This window comes from Syzygium oleosum, unplaced genomic scaffold (assembly GCF_021117445.2).
Source record: "Syzygium oleosum isolate NSW1041296 unplaced genomic scaffold, Sole_v2.1 Sole_v2.33, whole genome shotgun sequence".
NCBI classification, from domain to species: Eukaryota; Viridiplantae; Streptophyta; class Magnoliopsida; order Myrtales; family Myrtaceae; genus Syzygium; species Syzygium oleosum.
Window position 1 is genome coordinate 346,805 of NW_026607517.1, and position 16,607 is coordinate 363,411.

The 16,607-nt window shown below is 39.5% G+C and overlaps 2 protein-coding genes across 4 annotated transcripts; both read right to left on the minus strand.

Annotated features, from left to right (window-relative positions):
* Window positions 1–1,416: 1,416 nt before the first annotated feature.
* On the minus strand, window positions 1,417–8,275 carry LOC130135449 (jacalin-related lectin 4-like). Of its 2 annotated transcripts, none has more exons than XM_056304744.1 (6): window positions 7,415–8,275; window positions 6,244–7,252; window positions 5,370–5,801; window positions 4,276–4,716; window positions 2,495–2,929; window positions 1,417–1,733 (listed from the first exon to the last, which is right to left on the minus strand). In XM_056304744.1, exons 1-6 carry the CDS (start codon window positions 7,933–7,935, stop codon window positions 1,593–1,595), a joined length of 2,979 nt encoding a protein of 992 aa, XP_056160719.1. In that variant the 5' UTR covers window positions 7,936–8,275; the 3' UTR covers window positions 1,417–1,592. The 2 variants fall into 2 exon arrangements, with proteins under 2 accessions (XP_056160719.1, XP_056160718.1); XM_056304743.1 differs by having other exon boundaries at window positions 1,417–1,829.
* Window positions 1,417–15,323, minus strand: LOC115690362 (jacalin-related lectin 4-like). Of its 2 annotated transcripts, XR_008814831.1 has the most exons (7): window positions 14,596–15,323; window positions 13,425–14,433; window positions 12,568–12,999; window positions 11,514–11,954; window positions 9,988–10,422; window positions 9,017–9,355; window positions 1,417–1,491 (listed from the first exon to the last, which is right to left on the minus strand). XR_008814831.1 is itself a non-coding variant. In XM_030616693.2 (6 exons), the coding sequence occupies exons 1-6, from the start codon at window positions 15,114–15,116 to the stop codon at window positions 9,119–9,121; spliced, it is 3,075 nt and encodes a 1,024-aa protein (XP_030472553.2). In that variant the 5' UTR covers window positions 15,117–15,323; the 3' UTR covers window positions 8,888–9,118. The 2 variants fall into 2 exon arrangements, 1 of the variants encoding a protein (XP_030472553.2); XM_030616693.2 differs by lacking the exon at window positions 1,417–1,491 and having other exon boundaries at window positions 8,888–9,355.
* Window positions 15,324–16,607: the final 1,284 nt, after the last annotated feature.

The following is a 16,607-nucleotide window of genomic DNA, read 5'->3' on the forward strand; positions in this document are numbered from 1 at the left end:
TCTTCCATAAAAACAAACTCAAAAAAATAAAAATAAAAAATAAAAAAAGGGGAAGGGCTGGGCCTCCCCCGCTTATGGCTACCAGCCCACTGTGGCCGCCACCCCATCGCCGGTGGGGCGGCGACCATGGCCACTGAGTTGCCGGTGCTTTTGCAAGGGCTGGCGACCCTCACCGACCAGAGGCAAGGGCCTGGTGGCCCTCGCCAGAACTGAGAGGGTTGGGCGACCCTCTCCTAGATCTGGCGAGGGTTGCCAACCCTCACCCTGGTCTGGGCAAGCGTTGCCGGCCCTCGCCTAGGTCTGCGGGAGGGTTGTCAGCCCTCGCACAGTTCTGGTGACTCTCTCCCAAACTTGGGTGAGAGCCGGCGACGCTCACCCAGACCAGGACAAGGGCCGGCGACCCTCGCCAGATCTGGGAGAGGGTCGTCCGACCCTCCCGGTTCTAGTGGCCCTCGCTGAAGCGCCGGCCATAGGTGGGGGAGGGTTGCCAGCCCTCCCCTGTTTTGTTCTCTTTTTTAAATATTTTATTTTATTTTATTATATTAAAATTTATATTAAAATTATTTTTGGACGAAAATGCCCTTGATCAGCAGGAAATTTTGGTCGGCCAGTAAGCCGGCAAGATGAGGCCATTATTTGAAACTATTATAACCACTTCATGCCCTTATTTGAAAAAAAAAATAGCACTTTAGGTCCTTATTTGACACAAAGTCCACTTTAGGTCCTTATTTGAGAAAATGATGGCACTTCGGGTGCTTATTTGAAATTTTCCCTTGTTGGAACAACTATGGCAAGAGAGAACAGGGTTAATACCATAAAAAAACTCTAAATTAATACATATGTGATAAATTTATCCAAAACTAATTTTTTGACTACCAAAAACCTCAAACTGATACATCTATGACAAATTTACCCTCCATTAGTTTTCGTTAAATTTTACCGTCAAATTGCTGAGTTGGATGACACGTGCCAATTAACGGGCATACTGGTTTAGAATTTTACCCCTATGTTTGTTTCGTGGTATTAATCCAATTTAACAGAAAATAAATTTGTCACAAGTATACTAATTTGGGGTTTTTTATTATCAAAAAATTAGTTTGGGGTAAATTTGTTACATATATATCAGTTTGGGATTTTTGGTGGTCAAAAAATTAGTTTGAGGTAAATTTATCACATATATACCAGTTTAGAATTTTTCGTGGTATTAACCCAAGAGAATAACTAAATTTTATCCTACCGACCAAAATCTATGAGCACAAAGTCCCTGGATAGAGAACAGTTGATTCACTCTCCCCTTTCCACCGTATTAAAATACAAGACTTAAAGAAGTGCTCCATTTCTGACGAATTATTTAAACAAATCTTCTTTCTATAAAAACTTGCTTCCTGTTGATGGTGTCATATCTAAGTTACAAGGTTAGTTGATGAAGGTTTGATTCACTATAATAAATGCATTAACACACTTTATATTTAGAGGATATATCATACCGACCTATTCACACTCTTAGATTTATGAGAATGTCCATGATGACACATTTATATGTGAACTCAAACATCGACTGCATGGCGCACATAAAGATAAAGCTTGGCATGTCAAGACTCAAAATGTGCTCCAAGTGAATCAATACACATTCCAGACCTCCCATGAAACCCGACAATCTTTTGACCGGTTGATGGAAAAGAAAAGTACTTCCCGACCTCTTTACCGCATGGCCCAAAAGTTCGTTCATTGCTCTGAAATGTGAGGGAGCGAATAATAATATTATGGCTATAAAATTCAAAGTAACCAGAAAATGAAGTCAAGTATTCTCGAGGATAATCGAGTTTAACCTGCAAAATTAGGAAGGCAAGCATATTTAGTCCCAGGCCCCCAACTGTAGAATCTTGAAAATTAGCATAAATAGAACACTCCGGCTGATAAGTTGCATTTGGTTAGACCAACAATGTAATAGCTAATTAGACAATTCCGCTGAATCTAGAGCACAAGCCTATTTTGGTCCGCCAAAGTTATCAAATCATTCGTCTGTAAAACGAAAGGCAATTGCTTAAAACATGCTTTTGCAACGCTTTGTGGACAGGTACTAAAATTAAGGAATATTGTTCTAAAAGTCATAAAGAAAAACACCTTTTAATGTTCTTTTTTTATCTTTCTCGGAGGCAGTACTTTTCTGAATGTATTGAGTGCTTCATTGTAAATGGAACCGAGGAAGGTTGAAAAACCAAAGAGAAATCCCTGTTCTGAGATGATGTTACATCATGTCCCGACAATGACTTTCTCAGAGGTTCATCCTCATTCAAGATCATTTGTTAATGTAAACTCAAAATCGACCGACTGTTCTCATATCTCACTTTTACCTCTACGCTCTACTCATTATACTTTCACGCTTATGTACATATGTCTACGTGACGTCCGGACCACTTGAATCAAAACCTTAGCGGCAACAGAAAAGTTGCACGTTCATAAGATTAAGTAAGTAAATGGCTAAAGTCCATACCTCGAGTATTAGATGTCCTTCATCTCCACCATGTTTAGGGCCCTGAACCACAGATCCATTCTTGTCGTACTCAATAGTAATGGAGTCAATAACCGGTCCACCTGTTACAATTATTTTTCTCACACCCATGCCATCTCCATCATCCCATGGACCGCCACCTTCTCCTCCAAATGGCCCTACGGATTTCAGGAGACGAAGATCAGGAATTGGTTCAGAGTAGACTCCTAGCGCATCAAGTTGGATGCTAGACCTTCCGAGAAAGCCAATTATCTTGCTGCATGTCAATGCACAGCCAAAGAAGCTCCCTTCTTCCTTACCAAAGGGTCCATGCCTCCTTAAATTGCTTCCGAACGAGAGTGATTGAATAACAGAATTATCATGTCTGGTATAACCTGACACTGAGGTCAAGAACTCACGAGGGTAGTCGAAGTTAACCTGCGGAATTAGCAATTTAATTGTCATGTTGATCTATGTCAAAGATGATAGATAGACTGCAGTGGCCTAAACAAACATCGCATCCACGTACAACCTAGAAGTTCAATCCTTAGACCCAAGAATTTCTCAAAACTAATGTATGGATAACCTACTATTCTTACATCATACTTTTAGGGTCAACAATCGAAGATGATAGACCATTGGGTTCTCTAGCACACTTTGCCGATTAGCTTCCTATAGCATTATAAAAACTTTTCGTACTAGGTCACTCTCATGGAGTCCACCTCGCATAAAGCATATATATTAATGGACCAAATAAAAATATCGGGAAGAAATTTAAATGATCAAAAGACGACTTCAACCATTCAGTACATTTGGATGGTTTTCATTTCCCTCTAAGAAGATTTCCACAACCCATACTTTATGATTATACATCATGTATACAGGTTACCATCACTCACAATTTATTAGAAAACTAATACTCGATCTAATGGTGGCGTAGGGTGGTCAGGGTGCCTAAGACCTTCACCGTACCTGACCGCACTGGATAAAACATTCCTTCTAGAGTAGCTATTAATATCAATAAGAAAAACTCTATTATAGTCATTTCAACTCTACATATAGAAGAATACATAAAGTGAACGTAGTAAATAAGAAATTGAAAGATTTTGTTGAAATTGTTCGTTTAGAAATTTCCTCAAAAGATAATCATAGATTTTTCTTTCCATCAGAACAATAGGGCTGTTATGCTTGTTACTAAACTTATCGAAGAAATGAAATATAACCAAGGTATACCCTTTTTTTCTAGAGGTTGGATCGATCATCGGAAGTTAGAATAATTAAATATTAAACCACACCTGCATCTAACGGCTTAAGCTTTTAGAAAAGTTGGCAGTGGTCCCACAAAATCTTATATGGTATCAGAGCTGGAGCTCCCGAGTTTAAATCTTTCCAAACCCCATTTGCCTCCCCAATTAAACATATCCATGCTTAGTACTAGGCAAAAAGACAAAACTAAGCGTAATGGGGAGTGTACACTTAGTACTGGCAAAAAGACTAGATTAAACGTGAGGGGGGTGTTAGAATAATTAAATCTTAAACCACGCCTTCATCTAATAACTTAAGATTTTAAAAAAATCAGCAGTCGTTCCACAAAATCCTACAAGAAGAAGGATTAGGCAAAAAATTAGGATACATTATGGAAAAATAACACTTCCAGTCAAAGAGAAACAAATGAAAGGATTTCACAAAAGTTCTCATAGAATTGATAAGGAGGCTTTTGTGAAAGGGGACGAGAGAGAGAGGATCCACTGTAATATGAAAAGGAAAATATGCAATGAACTCACCATATGGATATCTCCGTTGCCATTGTGACCATGTGTAGAGGACCAAATAGACTCGCCATTTGCGTCATACTCAAAGGAGATGCAATTGACAACATCTTCCAACATCATCTTTATTTTCTTTACACCATTAAATTTTCCATCGTCCCAATGGTCTCCACCTTGGCCGCCAAATGGTCCAAGACACTTGATGGGGTGTAGATGAGAGATTGGTTCGAAATATGCTCCAAGAGATTCAAGATGGGAACCAGAACTCCCATAAAACCCAATGATCTTTCCCCCAGTTGCTGGAAATGAAAACTTCCTTCCGGTTTCAGTGCCGAATGGTCCGTATGTTCTTTTATTGCTTTGAAACGTGAGCGAATGGATGACGGTAGAGCCAAAATCACTCGTAATATAGCCCGAAACTGAAGTTAGATACTCAATTAACCAGTTCAGACTTATCTATAACAATCATTAGAACGTAAGGAATAGTCAATGCAATAGACTTGAAAAACAAAAACATTATGCATGATAGTGACAAGCATGTGGCACCAACTTCTATATAGTTAGGTAAATGGGCATGAGCAGAAAAAAAGAATAAAAGAAGATGATCTTACCTAATTCACTATCATGTCGTATATCTCATACAAAAAGCAGATACATCATTGGTTATATTGTGTACCTTCAAGATTAACTCATCATTTGAGTTTCAAAAAATAACTCATTATTCAAATAAAGACATCCAAGAGGGACAGTTAATTATTCCATTAAGTTATTACGGAAACAATTCATGCACGCAAAGCAACATTCACTGACACAGAAATCACCAATTTTCAAAAACAAATAAATCGAGATCGAATAATTTTTTAATTTTACAATGTTATACGTCCCGTTGTTATAATTCCTGGATGAGCTATAATTACGATGGTTCAACTTTGCCATGTTTCGACCAAAAAAAAAACTTGGCCATGTTTTAAACATTAGCTACTAATTATTTCTATTTACGCATTACGTCTTTAGCACATGCCATTATGAGCTGCATGAATCATAAATAAAAGGAGTATCTTTTATCTAACCCCAAGATCAACAGTTCATCACTCTAATAGCACCAGTACCTTGTTTGTTGTGCCTCCACCACTTGTACCATGTGCAAAAGAACGACCTAGCTCATAAGTAAAAGTAATTGACTCAATTGCAGAACCAGAAACAACATCAATTTGTCTGACATCTGTATGCTTGCCGTCATCCCATCGGCCTTCACCATTACTATTTCCAAATGGGCCTACAACTTCAAAGGGATATGGACGAGAGATCGGTCCAAAATATGCTCCGATGGAATCAATAGAATTGCCAAACCTCCCAAAGAATCCGATGATCTTCCCATCAGTCGGTGAGAATCTGAAATAGTTCCCGCTCTCATTGCCAAATGGACCATAAGGTCTCCTATTGCTGTGGAACATAAGTGATTGAATGACGACACATCCAGATTCGTCTTTAATGTAGCCTGACACAGAAGTCAAGAACTCATTTGGATAATCTAATTTTACCTGCAGGCAGAAGCACAAATATAGTATCCATCACCTTCATCAAGTAATGAACCCTCCGAAAACTAAGGACTTTTAATACTTTTGAGGACTTAAAAAGTACTTGAAGAGGATATTGCTTGAGTACTTGCATTCCTTCTCTTTTGCTCACTTCCTATCGAAATCATTCAACTCCATCTTAAAACCCTAATTTTTTTGCATAAACATATGGAATTCACGACACTCTATATTGGGAGATGGTGAAGCATTGTGGAACTACCCCGTCGAATCCTTTTAAGCAATTTACCTTTGATATGGACTCTTCTATTCTAATGACCAAATAGCTCATATTTTGATAGGGAGCAACATAAGTAGACTTAAATATATATAAATAGACAAAGCCTGCAATGCACATATCCGAAAAAGCCCAAATACATGACATAGCATACCATAATAATGGACTCACCGTGCATATTTTGCCTTCCGAAGGTCCACCATGTCTTGGCGAGCGGACCAAGCATCCATTCTGATCATACTCAATAGTAAAGGACTTGATCACTGATCTCACAATAACCACAGTTATTTTTCTAACATCAGTGGATGTTTTATCATCATAAGAATCCCCGCCATGACCTCCATATGGCCCTACGGATTGAAAGGGAAGAACAGAGGAGAATGGTTCTAAAGGTAATCCAACAGAGGCAAGATGAGGGTCTCTAACCAACTTCTCCAATATCTCATGCCACTGATTTTTTCTCTTCTTAGAAAGGAAGGAGCCAAATCTTTTAAGAGCTAGTGGAAGTCCACCCGTGTAGTGGACAAGCCTCTCTGACAACTCTTCATAGCCTTCTTTAGGGTGGTCTTTGTGGAAGGCATGGCGACTCAGGAGTTGGAGCGATTCTTTATGAGTCAATCCTGGGAGCATGTACTTGTTATCTACTTTGAGATCGTCCAGCAACTGCTCATCTCTTGTAGTAATCAATATTCTACTCCCATGTTGGAACCATTCTTGATCTCCACCACCGAAATACTCAATTTGGTCCTTCTTAGTGATGTTATCGAGGACTAGAAGGATCCTTTTCTGGCAGAGCTTAGTTTTTATCTCGTTGATGTTGCTGTTAAGATCATACAATTCTAGATCTTGTACCTTAAGAACATCGTGGAGAAGTCTCTTCTGAAGAAGTAAAATCGCATCTTGGTTTGCATCTCCGACATTTTCGAGTAAGCTAACACCTTCAAATTCCCTAAAACTGCGATCGCAGACGACTTTGGCCACCGTTGTCTTACCAATTCCTTTTATTCCCCATATTCCAACCACACGGACATCATCCTCTGACCCAATTTCCAGCAACGATATCACGTCCTCTACAAAGGAATCTACCCCAATAGCATTTTCGACAAAATAGGGGGAGATTGGTCTAGGGCTGATCCTGAAGAGATGTTCTACAATTTGCTTGATGAATTTTGATTGATCCCTATAGTTGGATAGGAAGAACAAGTCCAATATGAGTAACTACATCATAGAAAGGCTATCAGAAGATGAGCGGCAAACCCATGAACTAAACTCAATCGACAGAATAATTCAAATCGACCACTAATATGAGCTTTTTCGGGAGTGAACTTAATAAATGGATTACCGATTAGCATCATTATTCAAGTGCCATCCTGACAAATTGCCAGCTTCTTTAAGCGCATCCCTCCACTTCTGCACCAGCAAATCGTCCCGGTGGGTGGCCAAACACCTTCCGAAACCATCCCCGAATCGCCCACTCTGTTTCCGAACGTCCCCTGGCTCAACATCATAGAAAATGGGCAGAACCACGTGACCCTGATGATCTCTGAACCTCCTGTTGAACTCCAGGATCTCCACCAGCTCGTTCAAGCACCACCGTGAGTCGGCGTAGTTGGTGGTGAACACGACGAGGGCAACCCTAGAGTGGCGAATCGCGCCGAGCAGCTTTGTCGCGATGAAAATCCCGGTCTGCACTTTGTCGTTGTCCCTGAAATAGTAGATCCCCGCCTGCTTCAGCGCACGGAAGAGGTCGGCTGCGAAGGTCTTCCTTATGTCCTCGCCTCTGAAGCTCACGAACACGTCATACTTCCATTGGTGGATTGAAGCAGAAGACGAAATGCGTTGCTCGATCTCTTTGGTTCCCATCAGCACAATCCGTGATCGAGTGAGAGACTGCGGAAATGGTTGCCACTTCTCCTCGCAGGTAAAGCGTAAACGTAGAGAGGAGGCCCAAGTCGCGAACGAGATGAGAAAAGGGGATGAACAAAATAAGCTCCGCTGTCAGGGCAGACTGCTTATTCAAATGAATGTTGGGACAAGGTGTTGAGTGGAGTTAGTTTGGTTCAGAGAACTGGAAGAAGCAACTTGCTCGCACGAGGACAATATGGTTTGAACTCGTCAACTCAACCCGAAAGTGCTTTTGTATCACGTGACAGAGTCGTGTCTTAAAACGCAGACATGGATTTGAAGCTTCATATATAGCACGTTCGTTGGTAGAAGAAGCTGCCTCGAATCATTGTACACGGGTGCAATCGAGTATTGAACTTCCTTTATTTTGCGAAATATATATAATTCGAAAAATATTTTTTTAAATAATCATTTTTTATTTAAAATAATTAATTAACAAAAAAAACGTTTTATTTTCGACAACAATTTATATTTACACTTTTTTTACGGTGAAATTTTTTTGCATACAATCAATTTTGCAAGCAATTTCAACAACTAAGAAAAGTCGTGCTTTCAATATGGACCGTCTTCGACCAAAAAATAAATAAATAAATATGGACCGTCGTCGTTGGAAAAAACAGAGAGGAAAGGGCGGTCTGCCCAATCTGTTTTGTAAAACCTATCTGTTATCAAACTTGTTTTCGATTAAGAAAAGTCGTGATTGGTACAAAAATTTACTCACACACATCTTTACGAAGTGCAAGTTACGATCGATTAAATATTTTACTAATAATAGCACAAATGAAGTTTACTCCTAACTTAGGCATAAATTATGATTTTTGTGGAATATTACGAGCCACAGGATTAGAGATTTTACGGCCTCTAAAGATAAATTACGCTCTCCAAAGAAATTTACGAGATGACAATTACATAGGCCAAAGGAAAAATTTTATTACAAAGATGCTTACAAAAATATCCACTACATGTTTAGAGAGGAACCTTTGTTCCCGATTACTAGGTTTGGGAGACTCTGACAAGATCACGACAACATCAGACCAACCTATTCACACCCTTAGATTTCTAAGAATGTCCGTGACCATACATATTTATGTGTAAACTCAAACATCGACCACATGGAAACAAAAAGGTAAAGCTTAGCATGTCAAGACTCAAAATGTGCTCCAAGTGAATCAACCAAGAATCTAGACCTCCCATGAAACCCGACAATCTTTTTACCGGTTGATGGAAAAGAAAAGTACTTCCCAACCTCTTCACCGAATGGCCCAAAAGTTCGTTCATTGCTTTGAAATGTGAGGGAGCGAACAACAATAACCCCGCTAAAAGATCCAGTGTGACCAGAAAATGAAGTCAAGTACTCACGAGGATAATTGAGTTTAATCTGCAAAAGTAGAAAGACAAACATATTAAATCCCAACCTCCCAACCGTAGAAACTTCAAAATCAGCGTAAACAAAACCCTCCGGTTGATAACTTGTATTTTGTTAGACAAACATTGTATTAGCTAAATAGATAATTCCGCTGCACCTAGAGCATAAAACCTATTTTGGTCCACCACAATTGCAAAAGGAAAGGCAGCTGCTTAAAATATGGTTTGGCAACGCTTTGAGAACAGCTACTAAAATTAAGGAAAATTGTTCTCGGACTTAAAGTCATAGTAAAAATACCTTTTTCATATGTTTTTTTTTTCCTTTTTCGGAGGCAGTACTTTTCTGAATGTATTGAGTGCTTTCATCGTAAATGGAACTGAGGAAGGTTGGAAAACCAAAGAGAAGTCCCTGTTCTATGATGATATTACATCATGCCACTACAATGACTTTCTCATTCAAGATCACTTGTCAATCTAAACTCAAAATCCACGGACTGTTCTCATATCTTACTTTTACCTTTACGCTCTGTTTAGAATACTTGCTCATGTGCATAAACGTGACCTCCAAACCACTTAAAACCAAACCTTAGCAACAACACAGAAGTTGGACGTTCATAAGATTAAGTAAATGTCTAAAGTCCATACCTCGAGTGTTAGATGTCCTCCATCTCCACCATGTTTAGGGCCCTGAACCACAGACCCATTTTTGTCGTACTCAACAGTAATGGAGTCAATAGCCGATCCACCTTTTACAATTATTTTTCTCACACCCGTGCTATCTCCATCGTCCCATGGACTTCCCCCTTGTCCTCCAAATGGCCCAATGGATTTCAAGAGATGAAGATCAGAAATTGGTTCAAAGTAGACTCCTAGCGCATCAAGTTGGATGCTAGACCTTCCGTGAAAGCCAATTATCTTGCTGCATGTCAATGCACAGCTAAAGAAGCTTCCTTTTTCCTTACCAAAGGGTCCATGCCTTCTTAAATTGCTTTCGAACGTGAGTGATCGGATAACAGAATTATAACGTCTGGTATAACCTGACACTGAGGTCAAGAACTCACGAGGGTAGTCCAAGTTAACCTGCAGAATTAGCAATTTAATTGTCATATTGATCTATATCAAAGATGATAGATACACTGCAGTGGCCTAAACAAACATCGCATCCACGTACAACCTAGAAGTTTAATCCTTATACCCAAGAATTTCTCAAAACTAATGTATGGATAACCTACTATTCTTACGTCATACTTTACGGGTCAACAATTGAAGATGATAGACCATTGGGTTCTCTAGCGTACTTTGCCGATTCGCCGCCTTTAGCATTATAAAAACTTATTGTACTAGGTCACTCTCATGGAGTCTATCTCGCATAAAGCATATTAATTGACCTTTGTGTAACGTACCAAATAAAAATTACGGGAAGAAATTTAAATGATCAAAAGACGACTTCAATCATTCAGTACATTTGGATGGTTTTCATTTCCCTCTAAGATGATTTCCACAACCCATACTCTATCATTGTACATCATGTATAGGGTTTCTATCACTCACAATTTACTTTGATAAAGCTTCTCAAGTTTATTAGAAAACTAATACTTGATCTAATGGTGGCGTGGGGTAGTGAGGTGCCTAAGACCTTCACCGTACCATACCGCACCGCATAAAAACATTCCTTCTAGTGTAGATATTAATATTGATAAGAAAAACTCTATCATAGTCATTTCAGTACCTTCAATGTGCTTTACGGATAGAGGAATACAAAAAGTGAACATAGTAAATAAGAAATTAAAAGATTTCGTTGAAATTATTCGTTTGGAAATTTCTTTAAAAGATAACCATAGGTTCTTCTTTTCATCAAAACAATAGGGCTATTATGCTTGTTACTGAACTTATCGAAGAAATGAAATATAACCGAGGTATATCTTATTTTTCTTAGAGGTTGGATCGATCACCAAAAGAAGGATTAGGCCAAAAATTAGGATAATGGGAAAATACTTCTAATCGAAGAGAAGCAAATCAAAGGCTTTCACAAAAGTTCTCGTAGAATTGATAAGGAGGTTTGCGAGAGAGAGAGAGAGAGAGAGAGAGAGAGAGAGAGAGAGAGAGAGAGAGAGAGAGAGAGAGAGAGAGGATCCACCGTAATTTGAATGGACGATATGCAATGAACTCACCATATGGATATCTCCGTTGCCATTGTGACCATGTGTAGATGACCAAATAGACTCGCCATTAGTGTCATACTCAAAGGAGATGCAGCTGACAACATCTTCCAACATCATCTTTATTTTCTTTACACCATTGAATTTTCCATCGTCCCAAGGGTCTCCACCTTGGCCTCCAAATGGTCCAAGACACTTGATGGGGTGTAGATGAGAGATTGGTTCCAAATATGCTCCGAGAGATTCAAGATGGGAACCCGAACTCCCATAAAACCCAATGATCTTTCCCCCAGTGGCTGGAAATGAAAACTTCCTTCCGGTTTCAGTGCCGAATGGTCCGTATGTTCTTTTATTGCTTTGAAACGTGAGCGAATGGATGATAGTAGAGCCAAAATCACTCGTAATATAGCCCGAAACTGAAGTTAGATACTCAATTAACCAGTCCAAATTTATCTGTAATAATTATTAGAATGTAAGGAATAGTTAGTGCAACAACTTGAAAAACAAAAGCATTATGCATGATAGTAACTAGCACGTGACACCAACTTCTAGATAGTTAGGTAAATGGCATAAGCGGAAAAAAAAAGATTATCTTACCTAATTCACTGTCATGTCGTATATATCATACAAAAAGCAGATACATCATCGGTTCTATTGTGTAATTTCGAGATAACTCACCATTTGAGTTTAAAAAAATAACTCATTATTCGAATAAAGACATCAGAAAGGGACAGCTAATTATTCCAGTAAGTCATTATGGAAACTACTCATGAACGCAAAGCAACGTTCACTGACACAAAAATCACGAATTTTCAAAAACAAATAAATCGGGATCGGATATTTTTTTAATTTTATAATGTCATACATCCCGCTGTTTCATTTCCCGGATGAGTTATAATTACGGTGTTACAACTTGGCCACGTTTTAAAAATTAGCGACTACTGATTTCTATTTACGCATTATGTCTTCAGCACATGCCATTATGAGCTGCATGAATCAGAAATAAAAAGAGTATCTTTTATCTAACACCAAGATCAACAGTTCATCGCTCTAATAGCACCAGTACCTTGTTTGTTGTGCCTCCACCACTTGTACCATGTGCAAAAGAACGACCTGGCTCATAAGTAAAAGTAATCGCCTCAATTGCTGAACCAGAAACAACATCAATTTGTCTGACATCTGTATGCTTGCCGTCATCCCATCGGCCTTCACAATTCCTATTTCCAAATGGGCCTACGGCTTCAAAGGGATATGGAAAAGAGATCGGTCCAAAATATGCTCCAATGGAATCAAGAGACCAGCCACGCCTCCCAAAGAATCCGACGATCTTCCCAGCGACCGGTGGGAAACTGAAAAATGTCCCTCCCTCGTTGCCAAATGGACCATATGTTCTCTCATTGCTGTGGAAAGTAAGTGAGTGAATCCTGACAGGATGTAAATCTTCTCTAATGTAGCCTGACACTGAAGTCAGGAACTCATATGGATAAGCTAAGTTTACCTGCAGGCAGCAGCACAACATCACCTTCATCAAGAAACGAACCCTCCGAAAACTAAGGAATTTTAATACTTTTGAGGACTTAAAAAATACTTGATTCACGACACTATATTGGAGACATCATAGCCCAAACGAAATCTTTCATACACCCAACAACAAGACAAGAATATGGAACCAACAAAACTCATTTTTTCCACAAACGTCCAGATTTCGAGGGATGGTGAAGCATTGTGGAACTACTCCGTTGAATCCTTTTAAGCAATTTACCTTTGATATGGACTCTTATATTCTAATGACCAAACAATAGCTCATATTTTGATAGGGAGTTACATAAGTAGATTTAAATATTTATAAATAGGCAAAGCCTGCAATGCATACATCTGAAAAGCCCAAACACATGCCATAGCATACCATAATAATGGACTCACCGTGCATATCTGGCCTTCCGAATGTCCACCATGTCTTGCCGAGCGGACTAAGCACCCATTCTGATCATACTCAATAGTAACGGACTCGATCACTTCTGATCTCAAAACAACTACAGTTATTTTTCTAACATCAGTGTATGTTTTATCATCAAAAGAACCCCCGCCACGACCTCCATATGGCCCTACTGATTGAAAGACAGAGGAGAATGGTTCTAAAGGTAATCCAACAGGGGCAAGATGAGGCTCTCTCACCAACTTCTCCAATATCTCATGCCACTGATTTTTCCTCTTCTTAGAAAGGAAGGAGCCAAATCTTTTAAGTGCCAGTGGAAGTCCACCCGTGTAGTGGACAAGCCTCTCTGACAACTCTTCATAGCCTTCTTTAGGGTGGTCTTTTAGGAAGGCATGGCGACTCAAGAGTTGGAGCGATTCTTTATGAGTCAATCCTGGAAGCATGTACTTGTTATCTACATTGACATCTTCCAGCAACTTCTCATCTCTTGTAGTTATCAAAATTCTACTCCCATGTTGGAACCATTCTTGATCTCCAGCACCGAAATACTCAATTTGGTCCTTCTTAGTGATGTTATCGAGAACTAGAAGGATCCTTTTCCGGCAGAGCTTAGTTTTTATCTCGTTGATGTTGCTGTTAAGATCACACAATTCTAGACCTTCTTGTACCTTAAGAACATCGTGGAGAAGTCTCTTCTGAAGAAGTAAAAGCGTATCTTGGTTTGCATCTCCGACATTTTCGAGTAAGCTAACACCTTCAAATTCCCTAAAAACGCAATTGCAGACGACTTTGGCCACCGTTGTCTTACCAATTCCTTTTATTCCCCATATTCCAACCACATGGACATCATCCTCAGACCCAATTTCCAGCAACGATATCACGTCGTCTACGAAGGAATCTACCCCAATAGCATTTTCGACAAAATAGGGGGAGATTGGTCTAGGGCTGATCCTGAAGAGATGTCCTACAATTTGCTTGATGAATTTTAATTGATCCCTGTAGTTGGATAGGAAGAACAAGTCCAATATGAGTAACTACATCATAGAAAGGCTATCAGAAGATGAGCGGCAAACCCATGAACTAAACTCAATCAACAGAATAATTCAAATCGACCACTAATATGAGCTTTTTCGGAAGTGAACTTAATAAATGCATTACCCATTAGCATCGTTATTCAAATGCAATCCCGATATATTCCCAGCTTCTTTAAGCGCATCCCTCCACTTCTGCACCAGCAAATCGTCTGTGTGGGTGGCCAAACACCTTCCGAAACCATCCCCGAATCGCCCGCTCTGTTTCCGGACGTCCCCTGGCTCAACATCATAGAAAATGGGTAGAACCACGTGACCCTCATGATCTCTGAACCTCCTGTTGCACTCCAGGATCTCCACCAGCTCGTTCAAGCACCACCACGAGTCGGCATAGTTGGTGGTGAACACGACGAGGGCAACCCTAGAGTGGCGAATCTCGTCGAGCAGCTTGGGCTCGATAAAAATCCCGGTCTCCACTTTGTCGTTGTCCTTGAAATAATTGATCCCCGCATTCTTCAGCGCTTGGAAGAGGTGGGCCGCGAACGTTTTCCTTATGTCCTCGCCTTTGAAGCTCACGAACACATCATACTTCCATAGGGGGATCGAAGCAGAAGACAAAATGCGTCCCTCGATCTCTTCGGTTTCCATCAGAACAATACGTGATTGAGTGAGAGACCGCGGAAAAGGTTGCAACTTTTCCTCGCAGGTAAAGTGTATACGTAAAGAGGGGGCGCAAGTTGCGAATGAGAAAAGAGGAAGAATGAAAGCTCCGCCATCAGGACAGACTGCTTTATTCAATTGAATGTTCAGACTAGTTGCGAGTGAGGTGGTTTGGTTCGACGATCTGAAGAAGCAACTTGCTTTTGTTTGAATTCGTCAAGTCAAGCTAAAAGAGCTTTTGTTTCACGTGACAGAGACATGTCTGAAACCGCTCAGCACGCGTTGTTAGAAGAAGACGCTTCGTGTTAGAAATATGATTCTCTGTATCTATCAAAATTGTGTACGAACGTCTCTTTTTTATCGTACCTATATTAATTGATATGTTATCTTATTTAGTCTTTTCATAAATCTTATAAATAGGCTGATGTAATTTTCATCATGATATATCGAAATATACATAATTTCTCTCTTCCGCATTATTATTTTCAATTCTTCGAATCAGTTAACTTGTGAAAGCGTAAGTGGAATCCTTGTACATTTCTGCATTTAGAACTTCTAGTTGTGCGTTCCTTTTGTTAACTTGAAAGCGAAGAAGACATGAGAGGCAGAGACAAAGATGAGAAACGATTGGTTGACGATGGACGCCCAACTGTTTTGACTGTTTGGACAGTTGGACTTCTCGAGGGAACAAAAGAACAGGACGTTCCACGGCTCTGTAAAAGTGTTTCTACGGACCCGTCCCGTACTCAATGTGGACCGTTCTTGTTGGATATAAAAGGCAAAAACTTGGATGGTCTGATTTGATTTGTAAAACCGATTTTGCTAAAATAACTTGTGAACGTTGAAGGAAGTTACGGACCGATGAAAACGTGATCAAAATTTATATTTTATTTAAGAAAAGTCATGATTCGTAAAGTTCTTTACTCACATTTAGATTGCACAACCAGTTACTGAAGTCTATGAAGAAATTAAGATCAATTAAATATTTTACTAATAATAACACAAAAGAAATTTTCTAGTAACTTAGGTATATATTGTGATTTTTATGGAATATTATGAACCACAAACTAGAGATTTTACCACCTCTAAAGATTAATTATGCTCTTTAAAGAAATGTTACGAGAGGACAATACCATAGGCCAAACGAAAATTGGGATCCATTAGATAATTTATTAACAATAGAAAAAGAAACTTACTGTAAACTTAGGCAAATTACTTTTTCTTGTGGAATATTACAAGGCATAGGGCCCACAAAACTTACGACGATACACGGGAAACCGCGTATCGTGAAGAAAAAATTAGGTTCAACCAAAAAAGAATTAGGAAAGTACATATACCATGTAAGTAACTGGGAGTGAAGAAAATTACGAATGCCAACGAAAAATTACAATGCAATCAAGCGGGACCGCTCCCGTTTTCAAGTAAAGGCATCCAAGAGAGATAAGTCATATGGAAAGAACTCGTACATGCAAAGCAACA